The 18,483-nt window shown below is 54.0% G+C and overlaps 2 protein-coding genes across 4 annotated transcripts; one reads left to right on the top strand and one right to left on the bottom strand.

Annotated features, from left to right (window-relative positions):
• Positions 1-905: 905 nt before the first annotated feature.
• On the bottom strand, positions 906-11,805 carry MVK (mevalonate kinase). Of its 3 annotated transcripts, none has more exons than XM_059485405.1 (10): positions 11,720-11,803; positions 11,465-11,612; positions 10,569-10,716; positions 9,407-9,562; positions 7,531-7,634; positions 6,669-6,714; positions 5,758-5,848; positions 5,247-5,363; positions 2,662-2,815; positions 906-2,407 (listed from the first exon to the last, which is right to left on the bottom strand). In XM_059485405.1, exons 1-10 carry the CDS (start codon positions 11,795-11,797, stop codon positions 2,271-2,273), a joined length of 1,179 nt encoding a protein of 392 aa, XP_059341388.1. In that variant the 5' UTR covers positions 11,798-11,803; the 3' UTR covers positions 906-2,270. The 3 variants fall into 3 exon arrangements, with proteins under 3 accessions (XP_059341388.1, XP_059341386.1, XP_059341389.1); XM_059485403.1 differs by having other exon boundaries at positions 906-2,363; XM_059485406.1 differs by lacking the exon at positions 11,465-11,612 and having other exon boundaries at positions 906-2,363; positions 11,720-11,805.
• Positions 11,806-12,007: 202 nt separating this feature from the next.
• On the top strand, positions 12,008-14,939 carry MMAB (metabolism of cobalamin associated B). The gene is made up of 9 exons (XM_059485227.1): positions 12,008-12,087; positions 12,186-12,244; positions 12,320-12,413; positions 12,516-12,573; positions 13,003-13,075; positions 13,224-13,321; positions 13,581-13,645; positions 14,242-14,301; positions 14,447-14,939. Exons 1-9 carry the CDS (start codon positions 12,008-12,010, stop codon positions 14,532-14,534), a joined length of 675 nt encoding a protein of 224 aa, XP_059341210.1. The 3' UTR covers positions 14,535-14,939.
• The last annotated feature ends 3,544 nt before the right edge of the window (positions 14,940-18,483 follow it).

Here is an 18,483-nt window from a genome sequence, read left to right as displayed (position 1 = left end):
AGGAACATCCCAGCCACCCCTTGGGTTGTCCCTCTGGGTGTAGCAGTGTGCCTGCAGAGCGTTTGATGGAGCTGGTGAAGGAGGAGTTTGGAAAGGACGGAATGGGCATCCCGTGCTCACAGATGGATGTGAAATCTGTGCTCACTCCAGACTGGGACTGGCTCCAGCTGCTGACTTCGGCAGATCTGGTCCCTGTGGCACAGGGAAGGCAGATCCCAGCAGTGCCTGTGTCACCCTGGAGCCTTCCCACAGACCCCTGTATGGGTCACCCTCCTGCCACGACACTGCCACCACCCTCCCTGCCCCGGAATGTCACCACTTCCACTCTGCCACAGAGCAGAGCGGGATGAGCACTCAGGTTGGACATCAGGAGGAGTTTCCTCATGGAAAGGGAGGTCCCTTTTGGGGAGGTTTGGAGTCACCATCCCTGGAGGCATCCAAGGAACACCTGGATGTGACACTCAGTGCTCTGGGCTGGGTGGGAAAGTGTGGATCAAACACAGGTTGGACTCGGAAAGCTTTCCCAAACTGAATGATCCTGGGATTCTGTGAATTTCCCCTCAGTTCTGGTCCCCAGCCCTCAGAGCCAACAAGCCCCAGACATGCTGCTTTGAAGGGAAGTTCCCCGTGCTGGATCTGGCATCTCTTTGTGCCAACATCACAAAGTCGACACATGTAAGTGGTTAAAGTCAACACGCTCCCAGATCCTCACATTGATTACACTGTATTAGAAAATGGTAAATTATTTATCAGCCTTTCTGACTTGTGATTAGTGTAAAGCAGCTCCCAGATGCAAATTGGAATTGTAATTAGACATGTAGAAAGGCAGCATCTGAGACCTGCTTTCCTGAAGCAGTGTAAGGTGCTTTTTTCCTTTTGTATCCAGCATAATTATCAAAGAACACTTTGCACATAAAAAAATCCATGGATTTATTAAAACCAGAGACAGTTTTACATGGGATCAGGGAACTAAAGCTGGTCACCATGATGCTAGGGGTTTAGAGCTAGAACATCTCAGCTTCTCACACTTGATTTTTTTTTATCCCTGGGCTGGAAGGGGAAGGCAAATTCCCCACCTCTGCCAATTCATTACTCAGCTTTGAGTGAAGTGATTCTTGAACACAGCTACACTTAAAAACCCACTTAAAAAACCCACCCTAGACAAACAGAGTGATGATAAAACCCTCTTGGCAGGTACAGCAGAGACCACAGTCCCTCAGAGTCAGCTCACAACTCCCAGAGATTCTGGCCTCAGCCACTTCCCCTTCATTCTGCGGCACAGCTCATTAAAATTTCAGGAGTTAAAAATGCATTTACATTTGTGTAATAAGTCTAAATGCATTTAGGTTTTAGAGTTTGTCAACTGCAACTTATGGTGAGCTTTTGAGGACGTGGTTTGTGTTTCTTTCCCCTACTTAATTACACCAAAGTAAACCCAACACCAGGCAGGGTCAGGGGCATGCTGGTTCAAGAGTGAAGTGTGAGAGAACAGCTTTTACAAGGAGGAATTTTAAGCCTGCCCTTGGCCTGGAGCTGCCCTCCTTGCAGGTGCTGTTTGAGCCAGACCTTGCACATGTGAATAAAAACCAGAGCCTGACTACAGGACTCTGCTTATCAGCCCAGGCAGAGATTATGGAAAAGAGTGGAAATCAGTAATTTCAGTAGAATTGTGCTTTATCTTGCATTTTAATTATCCAACACTTAATAGCAGGGAAGAGCTGTATTAAAGGTTTCCTCTTCACTGGGAATGTAGTCCGGAAGAAACAGAGACCTGGGCATCAAGCCCTGAGCTGCCAAAGATGCTCTTCACCCAAAAACGTCAAAGCACCATGCACATCCACCTTGCCAGCTCCCACAGGACAGCAGGGTTGAGGGGAGAGACACCACATACATCTGAAGCAGCAAAGTGTCATTATCCACCCTGGAATCCAGCCAAGCCCCTCTCCTCCTGCCCCTTGGGATCAGCACAGCAGTTGAGGAAGGAAATTCAAACCGGGATTTTTGACAGCCTTGGTCAAACACCGCTGGGTGGGAGCTCCCAGGTCTCCATTGCAGCCCCAAATCCCAGTGACACCAGGCCCCAAACTGGCTCCATACCCACATCTGGAGGCCCTGAGCCACACAGGAGAGGGGAAAGAAGTTTCCAGGCATGTGGGCACACAGAGCTCTGAGGAGGTGGTGCCAGGAGCTCAGGGCTGCCAGGGCAGCAGCTCAGCTCTGGGCGAGCGCGTGCAGCACTTGGGCACTCAGGGAGGAGCAGGAGTGCAGGCTCACCCCAGGGGCCCCAATCTTGGTCTCCCAGCATTCAAATCCACAGGCACACAAGTCTTCCTTGGCTGCTTCCACGGCCAGAGGGGAGGTGTCTGCCAAGAGCAAGGCAAGAGCAGCCAGCGAGTCAGCTCGGCCACTGCAGGGAGAGGGAAAGGGCCATGGCTCCTCCAAACACAGCCCCTGGCACAGGGCCAGTGCCCTCGGGGGCTGACACACATAAATGAACACTCTGAATCACACACTGCAAGCCACAGTGCCAGGCAGTGCTGGGACACACCCCACCCATTCCTCCAGAGCCAGAGCAGGGCTGGCAGTGATTCCTCTGCTCCCAGACCTGCCCCCCACCCCGAGCTGTGAGGAAGAGGAAGATGCCCAAGGGGCTGTACTGACCTGGTGGCAGCAGGGTGATGCCACAGCCACCCCCACCAGCCCCTGTCAGTTTGCTGTGCAGGCCGTGGGATGCTGTCACCTGGCACAGCCTGTCCAGGGAGGGGTGGCCCACGCCGAGCACATTTAAGTGGTGTTGGTTTATGTCAAAGAATTCCTGAAAGCAACAAAAAGAGAGGAGATGAGCACACATAGAGACACTTTAGAGCAGAGGCAGCCCTGCCTTCCCAGCCACCCCTTCACAACCACCTCATTTATGCAGAAATTTGGCCACCAGGACCAAGGAGAAAGGTCAGGGCAGAGTCTGATCTCTGAGCTGTGTCCCTGTCCCCCATCACAACTTGCACAGTGACCTGCACATTCCAGGAAAATCCTGATCACTGCAAGCTGCCAGCAGGAATTTTTTCCAGAGCTCTCCAATGCCCCCTGACTGCCTCTCCTCTGGCCTGTCACTGAGTGCTGGGCAGGAGGCTGTGCAAGGCCCCTCACTGGCCGTGGGAAGGGCACTGAGCCAGCAGCTCTCATTCCTGGCTGTCACCCTGCCCTGCCCTGCAATCCATCCAGCAAAGCCAAATCCAGGGACTTCTGACACGGCTGAGGCGTGGCTGGAGAGGTGACACAGAGGGACATTCCTTTGTTTGCTCTGTGCTGCACTTCTGCCTCCTCACAGGCAGGGAGCCAAGGAGCAGCACCACGCTGGGAATCTGGCACCCAGCTCAAGTGGGGTCGAGAGGGTCCTTCCCTCAGGGAGCAGCACTGACAGAGCCCACCCTCCTGGCAGAGCTGTGGGAGCATCCCTGCCACGCTTCCCAGCCAGCCAGAGCAGCTACTCCTGGAGAAAGCTGCCCCAGCAGCAAGGTCCAAACAGCACAAGGGATGGACAGCACCACACAGAAATGGAAGTTACAGCTTCTCCCCTCCCAGCAGGACAGGTGAGGAATTCAGGACCAGAGGGAAGGGCTTGGTCTGTGATTGAAGCAAGTCTGGAGCAGGGCCAGAAGCAGACAGGAGCTCCCTGAGCACCACAGGGCCCTCCCAGCCCTCCCCCAGCAAGCAGCACTGAGCTGTTCCCTGCCTGCAGCTCCCGGAGAGCCAGGAGGGCTCTGTGCACAGGGAGCACAGGGCAGGTGTCAGCCACATCCCCCTCCCTCAGCTCCACCCAGGAATCCTGCCAACCTCGCACAGGAGGGGACACTGCAGAAAGAATCCCTCTCCCACCTCCAGAGAGAGCATTTCTGCCCTGTGTTTGGGAAGAGCAAGGAGTGGGTGGCAGGCAGAGCTCAGCCACCACCCACTCCAGGCTGGGCAGGACACACATCCATCCAGAGGCCTCTTTATATGCCTGAGTGAGGGCACAGCAGTGGCTGTGATGATCCAAGACACCTGTCATCTCCTGATCCAAAATCTGCCAGGAATCCGATGACAGCTTATGACACACTAGACTAGTTCCATGGTTCTGGCCAGAGCTGCACATCTCAGAAACAGCCCAAAAGATGTATTTATATATCTGTGTGCTGCATCTCATCAGCTGGGCCTCTCTGGGCTCTTCAAGCACAAGACAAAACAACAAGATTCAAGACAGGAACCTGCTCACCGCAGTGCTGCTGCCCGGGTGTGGGACACAAGGATGCTCTGGCATTTTCCATGTGAGGAGCTCAAAGCACAACTCAAATTATCCCCTCTCTTCCCTGTCCCCTGACACTTCTGACAGCCTGAGGATGTGGAATTGAGTTGTGTGAAGCTGTGCTGTGAACAGACCTCCCTCAGCTGATGGCAGCTCAGCTCACCGCGAGGGGGCCAGAATCCCACCCTGGTGCCAAGGGAGCAGGACTCTGCCATGGGAACAACCCAGAGCATGAGCAAGGACAAGCAGAGATCCTCCTGAGAGCCAAGGGGGAGCATCCAGATGCCAACAAGGACTGGTACCAAATGGTTCCTGAGTGTCCAGGCTGGCTCCCAGGGCCAGGCCAGGTTTGCCTCAGCTGGGACACAGACACACATCCCTCCCCCAGGGGCTGTGGAGCAGCATTACAGCACTCTCAGCACTTCTTCCACTCGGAATCCTGTTCCTCCCCCTCCCCAGCCTCTGCTCTTCGAGCAAAGCCAAGACAAACAGATCTTTGTGTGCACCTCGTGCATCAATGTCAGGTCAGCTCTGGGCACAGCTCTGTCTGTGGCTCTCTGGAGCCAGGATGAGCCTGCAGCACCGGGAGCTGGCTGGGAACCAGTCAGTCCATCACCAACCAGTGGCTCTGGGCTCTGCTCAGCCCAGCCCTGGCAGTGACAGAGCTGTTGATTCACAGGCAGTGACTGCCAGAGCTGTGGCACTCTGTAAGAGAAACAAACCCTCCAGAGCCACAGGTCCCCAGAGCCCCAGACCTGCACACAGCTGGGAAGAGGCACCAGCAGCAGCTTCTGTCTGCTGGCTCCAGGAAGGGCATTAAAAGCAGCACACCCAGACCATGGTTTCACTTAGAACTGAACATTTCCTGCTATCACTTTTTTTTTTCAGATCTAATGTTCTTTAAATGACATTTTGATGTTCAACAGTAACAGGGGCTAAAAATACTGGCAAGCAAGCCCCTTACCTCCAGCACAGGGTAATGCTCTGCTGATGGATTTGCAGGCATGGCTTCCAGAACACTTTGGCACTCCTGAGAAATGGCATCGATGGAGTCCAGCACTGGGTTCATTATGGCAGGGAACTGGAAAGGGGGAAGGAGGGATGTCAGGTGCCTGCTTGCTGCTCTTCCAAAACCACTGGGAGGAAACTGGTCCCAGTCTCCTTGAGCTGGGCAATTCCTCACTCATTCCCAGAGCAGGGTGATGGTAACCTGCTCCTGGCTGCAGAAAAGGGAGGAAGAGAAGGAAACAGGCCAGAGGAAGGAACTGCTCTTTTCATGGTTGCAAATTGGTGGTTTTAACTCCTGTTAAACTGGAGGAAGGGAGGAGATGAGCTGAAACCCCATTCCCAAGCAGCTGGGTGATAGGAATACAGTGGCTACAGGAGAGATGTCCCAGAAGATCCTGTGGTACCTGCAGTCCAGGGTTATCTCCCAAAGGTTATCCCCCACATCTCCATCCCACAACCACCTGCACCTTCAGGATCTTCTCCTTTACACCAGCCACCAGGACCTTGGTGCTCCGAGGGACTTTGGTGTTGGTCAGCAAGATCCTCAGTGTGGGCACCCTGGAAGCAACAGGAGACAGAGAATCCCAGAGTGCTTTGGACTGGAAAGGACCTTAAAGTTCATCTCATTCCAACCCCCTGCCATGGGCAGGGAACATCTCCCGGCCTCTTTCCTTCACACTCCCCAAGGCTACAGCTTATTCTGCCTCAAAAGGCCTCTTTGAGCAGGAACCCAAGATCAGGAGTCCCATTCATTTTATAAAACTTCAGCAGGTGTTGCAGTGCTGGCTGGACTCAGGCTTGTTCCTCCTGGATACAAGGAACAACTGTACTAGAGCTATAAATAGGACTGTAATGTATTTACTAAAATCCATGTTTTTCAAGCAAATTTTCTCCTTTGAAATACTCTCTACAAGAGTAGCCAGCAGTGGCCATTAACTGCTAATAGAGCAATTTCATGCACTGTGGAAGATTTTAATGGAGTCAGATTATACTTCTCTGGCAGGAGGCAGAGGGAACACTCAGGACCCAGATTTCTCTCTGCCAGTGGCTTTTCCCACCACCAGGTAAGCACAAAGTTCCCCCTCCCCACAAATGTCATTTGCTGCCAGGAGCAGATCCATTCCTGCTGCCCATAATGCCATGAAATTAATATTGATCCTTTGTGCTGTGTTCATCTAATGTCAGATAATGACCAAACGTTTTACTGTCCCCATCCACCCCAACAACTGAGGCTGCCCACACCCAAAATGGGGCTGCAGAGCCCTTCCCACACTCCAGCCATCTCCCATCATCCTCATACCCTCCAACACCCACCCAGAGCCTCTCTGACACGTTCCACCCACCGTGTGTGAGGGTTATTTTTAAACTCCAATATTACCTCTTTAACGGTGTGATTTTTCCTGCTTGGTATCTCAGGGCTCCACCTAAAGTAAAATACATGTTATTGTCTCAGCAGAGAGCGAGCTGAGAGATAACACAGAAGGTTTTTCATCTTCAGAACCTCACCCAGAGCCTGTGACAGTAATTGCAAGAAACACCAGCTAAATGAACCATGTTCTCCAGCAGCACGGCCCTGCCTCACCCTGCTGCCTTAATGAGAGGGTCTGGCTGGACATGCTCAACCCAAGGCCTTTCCCTTTGCTCTCCTCTCCTCCAGGATCACACCAAATAATTTTTGAAAAGGCAAAGAGTTTGGCCAGCATGAAGCCTTTGCTGAGAAAACAGAATCCAGCAGAGCCAAGCACATGGGATTCCATGGAGTGAAGTGGTGTGCACTGGTGTCAGCAGCCATCTTGCAGCAAGGAATTTCATTGTCCAGAAGGAATGTCTCACTTGGCTCCTACCCTCACAGACCCACTGTGATTAGGTCTCATTAGAAAGATTATTAACAGTCTCCAAGGACACTTTCAAAACACTGGGAAGTCTCTGCTAATTGAAACTAAATGACAGCTGTCCAACTGCATTTTCCCCTGCATTATCCCTGGGACAGGATTAGGTTTCTTTGTTCACTGCAGAATGTTTCAATATCAGTTATTTGCAGCAAGGTCTCTGCCCTGTGGCACCTGCCTGGGGGGGACAGAGCTCTGGTGTTCCTGCAGCCCATTCCCAACATTCCAGCTGGCTCCAGGCCCAGCTCACAGATGGGGCAGACTGAGACAGGGGAAGGATTCCCTGTGCTCAGGCCTGAGCAGGGAGCTGAATTTAGGAGTTTCTGCCTGAGAAGCAGCAAAAACACCTACCCCAGGTGCCAACAGCATTGTCCACACCCGATGGATTGCCGTGGATCACCTGCTCCCCTCGGAAGGCCCAGCTGTTAATCAGGGTCAGCTCTTCTTCTGTCCACCTGGAAGGCAAGGAAATAACTCCAACCAAACCACTCCAAACCAGTGGAGAGGGAGGGATCAGGTTCAGGGGGAAGATCTCAGCTTTGGCCTGCTGTAGATCAGATTTAGTCTGGAATTCAGTCTGGAATTCAAGTCCAGACTCATCCCCACCTCACCAGACAGGGAGTGTTAGCACACACACTGGAAAGGCTGAGGGAGCTGGGATTGTTCAGGAGAGGAGAAGCTTTGGGGACACCTCATTCCAGTGCCTGAAGGGCTACAAGAAAGATGGACAGAGACTATGCACAAGGACCTGGAATGACAGGACAAGGGGGAATGGCTTTAAGGTGACAGAGATTGATGGGTTTAGATTGGATACCAGGAAAAAATTCTTCCCTGCGAGGTGGTGAGGCCCTGGTTGGGCAGGGACACCTTTCACTGTCTCAGGCTGCTCCAAGCCCCATCCAACCTGGCCTTGGACACTTCCAGGGATGGAGCAGCCACAGCTTTTGTGGACAGCCTGTGCCAGGGCCTCACCATCCTCACAGGGAGGAATTCCCCGTATCCCATCTAATCCTGCTCTCAGTCTGAGCACAAAACCACACCTCTGACCCTCCCTGCACACCACAAGTCCATTCAACAGGTATTCCATGCTGGGGCAGAGGCATAAATCCAGATTTTGAGAAAGCCTCACAGTGTCTTACAAGGCAAGGCAGAAATTCCAAGAGCCACCTGCTATCCAGAAACTGTTCCCCTTCACTCCTGCTTCCCTGGGCCTTGGCTGAATGTCCTTATCCATGTCCACACACCTTGCATTCCACCTGCCAGGATTTAATCTGGGAGCACTCAGCAAACAGCTCCCAGCAGCAGCCTCAGGAACAGGAGTAAACCACTTGTTCCTAATCCTCTTTGAGAGGCTGCAATTCCTCCCGACACAGGAGCCTTTCTATCCTGCTGTTCTTTTCTTGCCATGGGAAGCAAAACCCCTCTGAAGTCTGACACCCCCAGCTCTCTGCACAGCAGCTGGAAGGCAGGAATTATGCTGGATCCATGCTGAAGCCACGGAGGGTGAGCAGGGAATGAAGATATCTTTGCTGTAACACTTGGAGCTGCCTTTTTATTTCCCAAATTTGGGAGATTTGCTCAAGTGCTCCCAACAAGAACCTGTTTCTGGGTCAGAACACAGAACCACCCTCCTTGCTGTCTCACTCTCAGCCCCACACAACAGAGGTTCTGCCCCTCCAGCTTTGATTTTGAACAGCTTCAAACAGAGCTCCCTCTCACAGGGGCACAGCACTCCAGGCTTCCAAAGGGGAGCTCCAAGGGCAGCAGGAAAGAAACTCTCTTTCATCAGGCACTGATAAAAGGGAAAGACAGGCAGGAGATGAGGAGGAAATGTAGCACATGCAGAAAAAAAATCCATGGGAAATGCAAAAGAAACCCAGAAAGGATCCTCGAGGACTCAAAGCAAAACCTGGAAGGTGCTCAGAGCCAGAGGAAACTGAGGATGAAAAATTTCAGTGTGTTTTATTTGATTGAAAAAATAAGGCTTTTTCCCCCCCTTTTTAGGTATGTTTTTCTGACCCTAAACAAGGGAAATAGGGGGAGTTTTACAAAGTCTGGGACAGGGCTGAGGTAAAGAGTTAGGGCTGGGAATACTGGGTATGGACAGGAGACGGGCTCAGGGTGTCACTTGTGGTGACAGACCAGCAGAGGTGGCAGTGCCAGAACTCATGCAGGCAAAAGGGAAGGTGGGGCACAGAGCTGTGCATGCCAGGCTGGAATTCCTTACCTGGCTGTGGATTCTCCCTCCTGCAGTGGGCAGGAGATGGCTCCACACAGCACGAGCAGGGCTGCAGCCAGGCACACAGCATAGGCAGCACTGGATCCCAGCCCTGCTCCCGTGGGCAGCTCCGAGCACACCACGATATCCACGCTGGGAACATCCCTGGGAAACAGACACACACGCAGGCACTGGCACAGGAACTGGCACCAGCACCCTGAATTCCACTCCCACACACAGGGACTGGCACCAGCACCCTGAGTTCCACCCCCAGACAACATCAAAAAGGCAAAGAAGCCAGTTAGGACTGATCACAGGGAAAGGTGGGTGAGAATTGGCAAATCAGCACATGCATCTGACACACTGGGGCTGCAGGAGGGATCACTCCTGAATGGAGCAGCCTGGGCAAGCACGTGTGATGGAATAAAGCCCTCCTGAGCTGGACCCATGATTGGCACAGCTTGTCAGGCTGCTAGAAGGGGGCTGTTGGTAACTAAATACCTGAGCAGCAGCATAAAGAGCCCCTTCAGAGGTCGTTGTAAATATATTTCTGAATAAAATGTAAATATCCCAAATCTGTAATTGCACAGCCACATCCCACTGGGGCAAGAGGTTGGTGGAGAAGATGGAACATGGATATATCCACGTCCATTTGCTCCACTGAACACACCTGGGTTGTGTTATAGACCCCAAAATAAAGCCCAAGAGCTTTCCAGGGCTGTTGACAGTCCCAGTGCCACCCTGAGACTGCAGGGAAACCACAACCCAGCTGCACATCCCAGCTCTTTATCCTTGGATGAGAAGATGGAAGTTGGGCTCTGCTTTGGTTTCTGGCACTGCCCTGAGCACCCATCCAGTCACACAGAGATCACTGATGGTGCTGGGCAAGGCTGGGAACTGGAACAGCCCCACATTTTCAGTTTTAGGCAGATTCAGCCCATAAAGAGATCAGACTTAGTTCAGACAATAAATTCACAGTTTATTTCTGTTTTGCCAGCCTAAGCCAGGATGACAGGAGCTGCCTGCCGTGGGGAGGGGTGTGTGTGTTGTGACTGTGGCATGAACTGCTCTGCTTTCAGCCCTCAGAACTAAGTGAGAGCAGAGACTCCCAGCTCACCTGCCTGAAGCACCCACCCAGCACCAAAAGTTTGGGGCAGGAGCAGAGCCTTACCCATACTTAGCAGAAATAGCCAGGCACATATACAGGAAGGCAAGAGTGGCAAGACTGTCTGGAGCTGAGGCCCCAGCAGCAATTCCAGCAAACTCCCTCAGTGCATCCAGCTGTTCCACACTGGGAGACTTGGACTCATCACCATCAGCTATGGAAGCAAGCAGGGGAGAGTTTAAACACTTAAAAACCAGGGAATTGTTACACTGAGAGCAGTATTTATAACAAAACCTTCTGTTACAGCAAGCAGAAACAGCTGGGGCCAATTTCAGGTTCTACCTGAGGATCTTCCATGAAATAAAAGCAAAACCTCCACCAGGCACTCTGAAATCCCAGGGTTTCCATACTCCATATTTCCAAATGTCTCCCTGCCTACACCTGCCACTGCATCCAGCCATAACCACTATGGAAAACACGGCAAGTCACAAACTCTTCATTAAAGGACGTGGATTTTGGAAGTGGGATATCCTGGGGCTCCAGCCAGTGCAAGGTGCTGCAGAAATTTACTGTGAGGGCTGGTGTGGGACAGACGGGCAGGAAAACAGACCCAGGCTGGCTGGAGCCACAACAGCACCAGAACAAGTCCCTGGAACCCAAACCAGGAGGGGACAGGGCCACAACGGACACCTGAGCATCAGCGGGGCCACAAGGGGAATGTAAATAACTGAGAGGGGCAGGAACACGTCAGTGAGCGGGGTCAGACAGAGCGAGACCCCAAAACACTGCAGGGAGGACAAATAACCCCACGGGGGTCCCTGCAGAGTCACCCCACGGGGGTTCGGCAATGCCACCCCATGGAGGGGTCCCAGCACGGTCACCGGGGTGTGACAGGCACCGAACGGCACCGAGAGCCCCTCAATGCCCCGAGGCAGCTCCTCCTTCCTTTCCCCGGCCCTTGCCTGCGATCCGCTCCCGCAGGGCCCGGAGGTCGGGGGTGTCCCAGCTCCTCCGGACGCCGACGCCGGGCAAGGAGACGCTCAGCCGGCCCTGAGCGCCGGGCCGCAGGCGGAGAAACGTGCGCAGGTCCAGCGCCACGGCCAGGGCCACCTGCGGGCGGAGAGCGGGGGTCAGCGGGGCCGGGCAGCCCCGGTTACCGAGCCGGGAAGCCCCGGTTACCGAGCCGGGCAGCCCTGGTTTCCCCGCCGTGCCCTCACCTTGCCCAGCACCACGGCGTGCTCCCCGTGCAGGATCACCTTGCCCGGCGCCGACACCGCCAGCTCCCGCGTCCACATCGCCGCACGGCCGGTGCCGACTGACAGCCCCACACACCAATCGGAGCCGCGCCCTGCCCCGCCTCCCTGCGCTCAGCCAATAGCCGGGCGTCGTGCGAGGGCGGGACTTTGCGGACGGCCAATGGGAAGGGGGCATTGCGGGGTGGCGCGGCGCTGGGGTGACAGCGTGGGCTGAGGGCGGGACGGCGGCGGGGACGGCGGCCGGCAGGGATGTGGCGGCGAGCGGCGGTGGCGGCGGGACGGGGCCTGCCGGGGATGGCGGGGCGGCGGTGGCGGAGCGGGGCGGGCAGGTGAGCGTGGGAGGGCCGGGACCCCCTCACGGTGTCGTTGAGTCTCTCACGGTGTATGCCCCCCTCACGGTGTCCCCTCACGGTTTGTGCCTCCACAGCCCCGAGCGCGCCGCTGCCGAGCGGGCCCCGAGGATCTACACGAGGACGGGAGACTCAGGTAGAGCCCGGGGCGCCGGGGGCCGCGGGCAGAGCTCCCCAGGCGGGCCCTGAGCGCCTCCCGCCCTTCCCAAAGGATTCTCCAGCACCTTCACCGGGGAGCGGCGGCCCAAGGGCGACCGGATCTTTGAGGCCCTCGGAGCCACGGATGAGCTGAGCTCGGCCATAGGGTAAGCACCGGCTGGGAGTATCCAAATCATATAGAAAAGTATGTTTGTTATGATTTCTTTATTCCCAACTAATTCTGTTTTGTTTTTTTCTCTCTACCCAAGGCTGGCCGGTGAATTTAGCAGTGAAAAGGGTCACACGTTTGTTGATCAACTTCATAAGGTGAGTATTAATGATAATCTTCATTCCAGTGCTATTAAAACATGGACTTCTTAATTTTAGCCACAGTGCTCCCACTGACACACAGGAATTCAATACATTTAATATTTCAATATCTAAATCTTTAAGACTTCCTTGATTGCTCTCTAAGAGGCAAATTTCTTTAACCAAGAAGGAAGTTGGTAGATGAAATTATTAGTTATGGGCAGACAGATTCATCTCTAGGTTTATTCTAAGTCAGATCCACATACGAACATGAGTTTTGTTGTAACAGAGCTCCAGGTTTGAAACTGGGACACAAACAACCACAAGGGCACAGCAGTGACCCAGGTCCTGCCTGGGCAGCCTGTGAGTTTGGCTGATCAGCTCTGCTGAGCACTGGAATGCAAAAAGCCATGGCTGGCAGTGACAGCAGTTGTGGTTTCTGTCCAGGTGCAGTGCATGCTGCAGGATGTGGGCTCCAACATTGCCACGCCACTCTCCTCAGCCAGGGAGGCTCACCGCAGTAAGTCCTGCCTTTCCTGGGGTGGTGTGAGAGCTGGGATGCTGAGTGTTTGGTTTCTTAGAGCTTGCTGATCCAAGATAGCAAAATGAGAGCTCAGCTTGTTGTCTGAATCACTTTTTTCCAGCCAGTTCTTCTCTCCCCTCTGTAGAACGAACATCATTCAGCGAGAAGCCCATCCTGGAGCTGGAGCAGTGGATTGACAGCTACTCAGAGCAGCTGCCTCCCCTCAGAGCCTTCATCCTGCCTGTAGGTGCTGCCTGTGCCCCTCATTTCCGTGGGGTAGCCCTGCTGCACTGCTTACCATGGGAGGACAGCCTGGGAGGCTGCTATTCCCATGGGCAAACAGCAAGGGAAAAGCAGAGCCAAGGAGCTGGGAGTTACATCTGCCCACCCTGCTGTCCCTGCCCTGCCTGGCGTGGCACAGGGCTCAGTTCCATGTGGGTGGGAGGGCAGGGGGCTGTCCCTGCTGGGGCAGACCCTCAGTGGTGTTTCCTTGCTGTTCCAGTCTGGAGGCAGGAGCAGTGCTGCTCTCCACTTGTCCCGAGCCGTGTGCCGCAGGGCTGAGAGGTGGTGAGTGCTGTGCTGGGGTCACCCTGAGGAAATGGGCACGGGGACACCCCAGTGACAGCAAACCAGGGCTGGGCTTGGGGCTCCAGCCAAGCTTAGCCCAATTCCAGGAGTGCAGGAGACACAAAGTCAGGCTCTGTTCTTCCTTCCCCAACCTAAATGTTTTGGGATTCTGCAGCCACATCCAACCTGACCTTGGATGCTTCCAGGGATGGGGCAGCCAGAGCTTTTCTGGGCACCCTGTGCCAGGGCCTCACCACTCTCACAGGGAAGAATTTTTTCCCAGTATCCCATCTAACCCTGCCCTCTGGCAGTGGGGAAGTCATTCCCTGTGTCCTGTCACTCCAGGCCCTTGTAAATAGTCTCGGTTCAGTGATTCCCATGGATGGGAGGAGCAGAGCAGGGGGCTTCCAGGACAAACACAAACATTTCTGGCATCATTCACCCCTCCCAGATCCCCCTGGGAAGCAAAGATCCCCCACTTCTGCAGGAGTCAAAGTGGGGACTCCATGGGGACATTTGGGTTGGGAAGGGGCTCCAGTTTTTGTGCACTCAGAGGTGGAAAATCAAACACCAGCATTTCCCTTTGCTTTTTCCAGTGTGGTCCCTTTAGTGCAAGCAGGGGAAACAGATCCAAACGTGGCCAAGTATTTAAACAGGTAAAAAAAATAAAACCCCAAACCATTCCCCTGTCCTACTGAAGCATTCCCTTAGTTCTGGGAATAAAACTGGGGGGTTTTGCTTCTCAACAAGCTTCTCTTCTGGAATAAGATCACTGATTTTCCTGCTTTTCCCGTTTTCCAGGCTCAGTGATTATCTCTTTGTCCTGGCACGTTATGCTGCAATGAAGGAAGGGAAGGAAGAGAAAATCTACATAAAACCTGAGCCCTAGCTGGGAGCTGGAATGTTCTGTCCTTGATCATGGAAAACTAAATCCAGCTGACTGCTTTTGTCCATCAAGGAAGGGAGAGAGGACAAGCCTGGACTGGAAATGGGAGCTGCCGAGGATTTCCATGTGAAATAACCAGGACCTTGTTGATAAATCCTGAGAGGAAGAGAATCACAGAATATCCTGAGTTGGAAGGGACCCAAACACACCTGTCCTGTTCCCTGGGCCTGGCCCACACATCCCATGTGGGGATGGCTCTGGAGCCACTGCTTCTCCCAGCTGGGAGTAGAGGCAGGAGAATTCCATAACATTTTGGAGATGCCTTCATTTCCCTGGGCAGCAGCAGGTGCTGTGGGAAGGCTCTGGCAGGACTCTGAGGGATGATGAAAGGAAAACAATCAGGAAAACAATCAGGAAAACAATCAGCTCCTCCTCTGAAGTCACAGTGCTCGTATGGAGCAGCAGCTGGAGGCCTTTGGGAATTGTGTCCACAGCTCTGAAATAATAAATGTGAATTTCCTTGTACCAAAGGGCCACAAACTGTCACGTTTTAACAGCGAGCCCTGTGAGCTTTGCTGCTCCAAGTCCCTTCCAATCCATCAGCTCTGGCTGGAGCTGAGCTGCACAGATTTACAGGAATGCACCAAGAATTCCTTGGCTTTGCTGCCTCTTGTTGTGCATGTGAGGAATTCTCAATCCAGGGCATCCTCTGCCAGGAACAGCATGGAGGGGGTGAAGCAGGAAAGGCCAAATCCCAGGGTCTGTGTGCTGGGGGTGTCTCCATGGGGAGCTGTCCCTTGGAATGGTGGGTCCAGCTGCAGGAACAGCTGGGGGAGCAGAGCCCAGGGTTTGGGAGCATTGAGGGTGCAGGAAAAGGGGGTTGGGGTGAGGAGCAGCACCCCAAGGGCCCCTGGAATGTTTGTCCATGGAACCCTCGGCAGAGCAGGCTGGAGAGAGCTCACAGCCACATCACACAATTCCAGCTTTGCACTCGCGTCCAAGCTGCTTCCAGCTTGGAAATACAACTGGGAGGAACCCATGTGAACCCTGCTGGTGTCATTTTCCCCCCTGGGAATGCTGTGGGCTGCAAGGTGGTGATGCCCATCCAGGGCTTGTCCTGCTTTTAGTGGGGCAGCTTTTAAATCCATCCTGCCCCTTTTCCCATTCAATTATTTGAGTAGAAGCAACCTTAAACTTGTTCTCCAAGGAATCTCTGGCTCTGTGTCCCTTTCTGGGCAGTGAGGAATGCCCAGGAATGAGTGAGGAGTGCCCAGCACTAACAGATCACTCACCTGGGTTTGAGGCAGATATTTCATAGCTCTTGTTAATGCCCATTTCTCATGGAGTAATTTTCCAAGCCTCAGCCTGGAACACATCCCAGTGACAAATGCTCTGGATTTGGATGGTCCCATCAGCTGCAGTGTCACCTCAGCCATTCCCTCTGCCTGCTCCTGCCAGTTTTATGAGAGCTCTGGCTCTGGGACTGAACCTCAGGAATCAAGAGGCTTTTCAAGTTTAATTTAATAAAATCCTTTGCAATATAAATTCTTCATGAATGCTGCATAAATCAGCTTGGGGAGGGATTTATAGTATTTCCTTTTTTTCCAGCTGGGGGGAAGAAATCTCACTACTGTTTTGGGACCAAAGCTGGCATTGTTTGGATTGCAAGGAGAAATAAATCAAGCTGCTACACTTAAAATGATGGAGAGATTAAATTTACTGGGGTGCTCCCAGCTGCCCCCTCCCTCTCCACCCACAGCAGTTGTTTCTGGAGGGCTGAGGCAGAGGGAGCTGCTGGGGTGACCCTTAGTGTGTTACTAAGCAGGGTTTGGCTTTAGGAGGGAGTGGAGACAAGGATGGGACATTCTGCCCTGAGAGTTGTCCCCAAGGTAACAGGACAGCCACAAGCTCTTGAGCTGGAGGTGGCTCAGGTGGGACCTTGTGGCTCTGCACAGCTCCTGACAGGAGGGGACAGCCTGGGGATGTCAGGCTCTGCTCCCAGGGAACAGGGACAGGAGGAGAGGGAACTGCATCAAACTGTGCCAGGGGAGGGTCGGGTTGGACAGCAGGAGGAATTTCCTCATGGAAAGGGTGCTCAGGGACTGGAAGGGGCTGTCCAGGGAGGTTTGGAGTCCAAGGAATTCCTGGACGTGGCACTCAGTGCTCTGGGCTGGTGACAAGCTTGGGCTTAATGATCTTGGAGGGCTTTTCCAACCTGGATGATCCTGGAATTCTGTGATCCCTCAGGTGCACCCTCCTCACCAGGCTGGAGCAGAGGCACAGAGCAGCTGAGCTGCCCCTGCTCCCGACCCCACAAGGTCAGCCAGGCAGCAGCAGCAGAGTGACCAAAACAAAACCCAGCCTCTAAATCCAAATAAACCTCCCTAGCTCTGGGCTGGCAGTTGTTTTTCCAAGCTCTTTGTCTCTTCCCAGCCCTCCCAGCCATACAGCATAGGGATTCCAGTGCCTGCACCTCATTAATATCACGGGGGAAGGCAGATGCTTTGTCCAGGCTGCCCAGCTCCAGCGCCCAGCAACATTCCTACCTCGCAGGGTGCCTGATCTGGGACTGCTCTGGAGCTGCCAGCACAGCCATATGTTGCTAAGGGTCGTTTATTCTTGTTTGTAAAATGTATGGCTGCTCCCAGCTTCCACACTGTCAAAACGAGAAGAACTGGCCCCAAAATCTCTTGCTGCATGATTGGATCAGACGCCCGTACATCTGTTAGCGCTGCAGGAGCTGTAAAATGGAATAAGTTGGGCTATAACTCAAGCACCTCGATTACCACCACGATGTGGGAGCAGCACAACGGCTGCTGCTCCGCCAGCAACGCCACAAACATCCATTGTGCCAAGTCAGATGGAAATTTACACAAGGCAGCATTTCCTGGGCCAGGGCTCACAAGAGAGGAGAGGGATGAGAGCTCCCACCTTGTCAGGGTGTGCTGGAGCCCCAGCCTGGTGAGTTTTGGGGTGCACAGCCCTGTAAGTGGGGAGCCAACAGCTCCACTGGAGCTGCAGGAGCAGAGAGAACCACAGGGCAAGTCCTGTGGGCCCACAAGCTCCTGAAATCCCCTTTTAGCCTGGAAATGGGCAAGGAAAATCCCTCCCTGGAGCAGCCCAGGTCAGGAACCATCAGCTCTGTGCCTGACAGGAGCAATTGAGATTGTCTGTGGAGGAAGGGGTGTCTGGGACCCTCAGCTCCCCCTGTGCTGCAGCCTGGCACAAAGTGCCCACCCCAGTGCCCACTTCACCCCAGTGCCCCATCCCTGCCTTGGCAGGGCAGGCACAGAGGGGCAGAGCAACACAGGGAGGGCTCAAACCACCCCAGAGAAACTGGAGAGGGGTCAGGATTGAAGACCTCAGAAACAGCCACAAAAGCAGCTTGTGAGCACCAGTTCAGTGCCACTTCCCCAGGTGGTGACAGTGCCAAGTGCCATGTGGTGTGACCAGCCCAGCACCTGCTGCAGGAGCTGCTGCACCTCTTGGCAAATGGGAACAAACACAAAAATGAGCTGCAGAGACATCAGGGATGTGGAGACCAGAGCACAGCACAGCTTCCTCTCCATCCTAACCTGGAATCCAGCATGGGGCACAGGTGCAGAACAGAGGGATCACACAGAGGGAACACCAGCCTGGGTGTGAGCCAGGGGATGGGGACAGCCTGTAGGAGCAGGAGAGGGGCAGCAGGAGCTGCTGTTTGCTCCTGAACACCCCGTGCCTGCAGCAGGCTGGGACACCCAGCTCTGCTCTGTGCCAGCACTGAGCGAGCACCAGGCTCCAGGGATCTCTCATCCTCCAGGGATCCCTCCCAGCTCCTCACCCCACAGTTCCCAGTTTTATGGGATGGCCACAGCCCCATCTCCCCTCGGTGGCCCCGAGCGATACGTGCCCAGGTCCCGGCCGATGCCAGGGAAGCTGGGGCTGTGCAGGCCTGGCTGCTGCCAGCTCT

Source organism: Ammospiza nelsoni, chromosome 18, assembly GCF_027579445.1.
Source record: "Ammospiza nelsoni isolate bAmmNel1 chromosome 18, bAmmNel1.pri, whole genome shotgun sequence".
Classification (NCBI taxonomy): domain Eukaryota; kingdom Metazoa; phylum Chordata; class Aves; order Passeriformes; family Passerellidae; genus Ammospiza; species Ammospiza nelsoni.
This window is presented reverse-complemented; position numbering and strand designations above follow the sequence as displayed.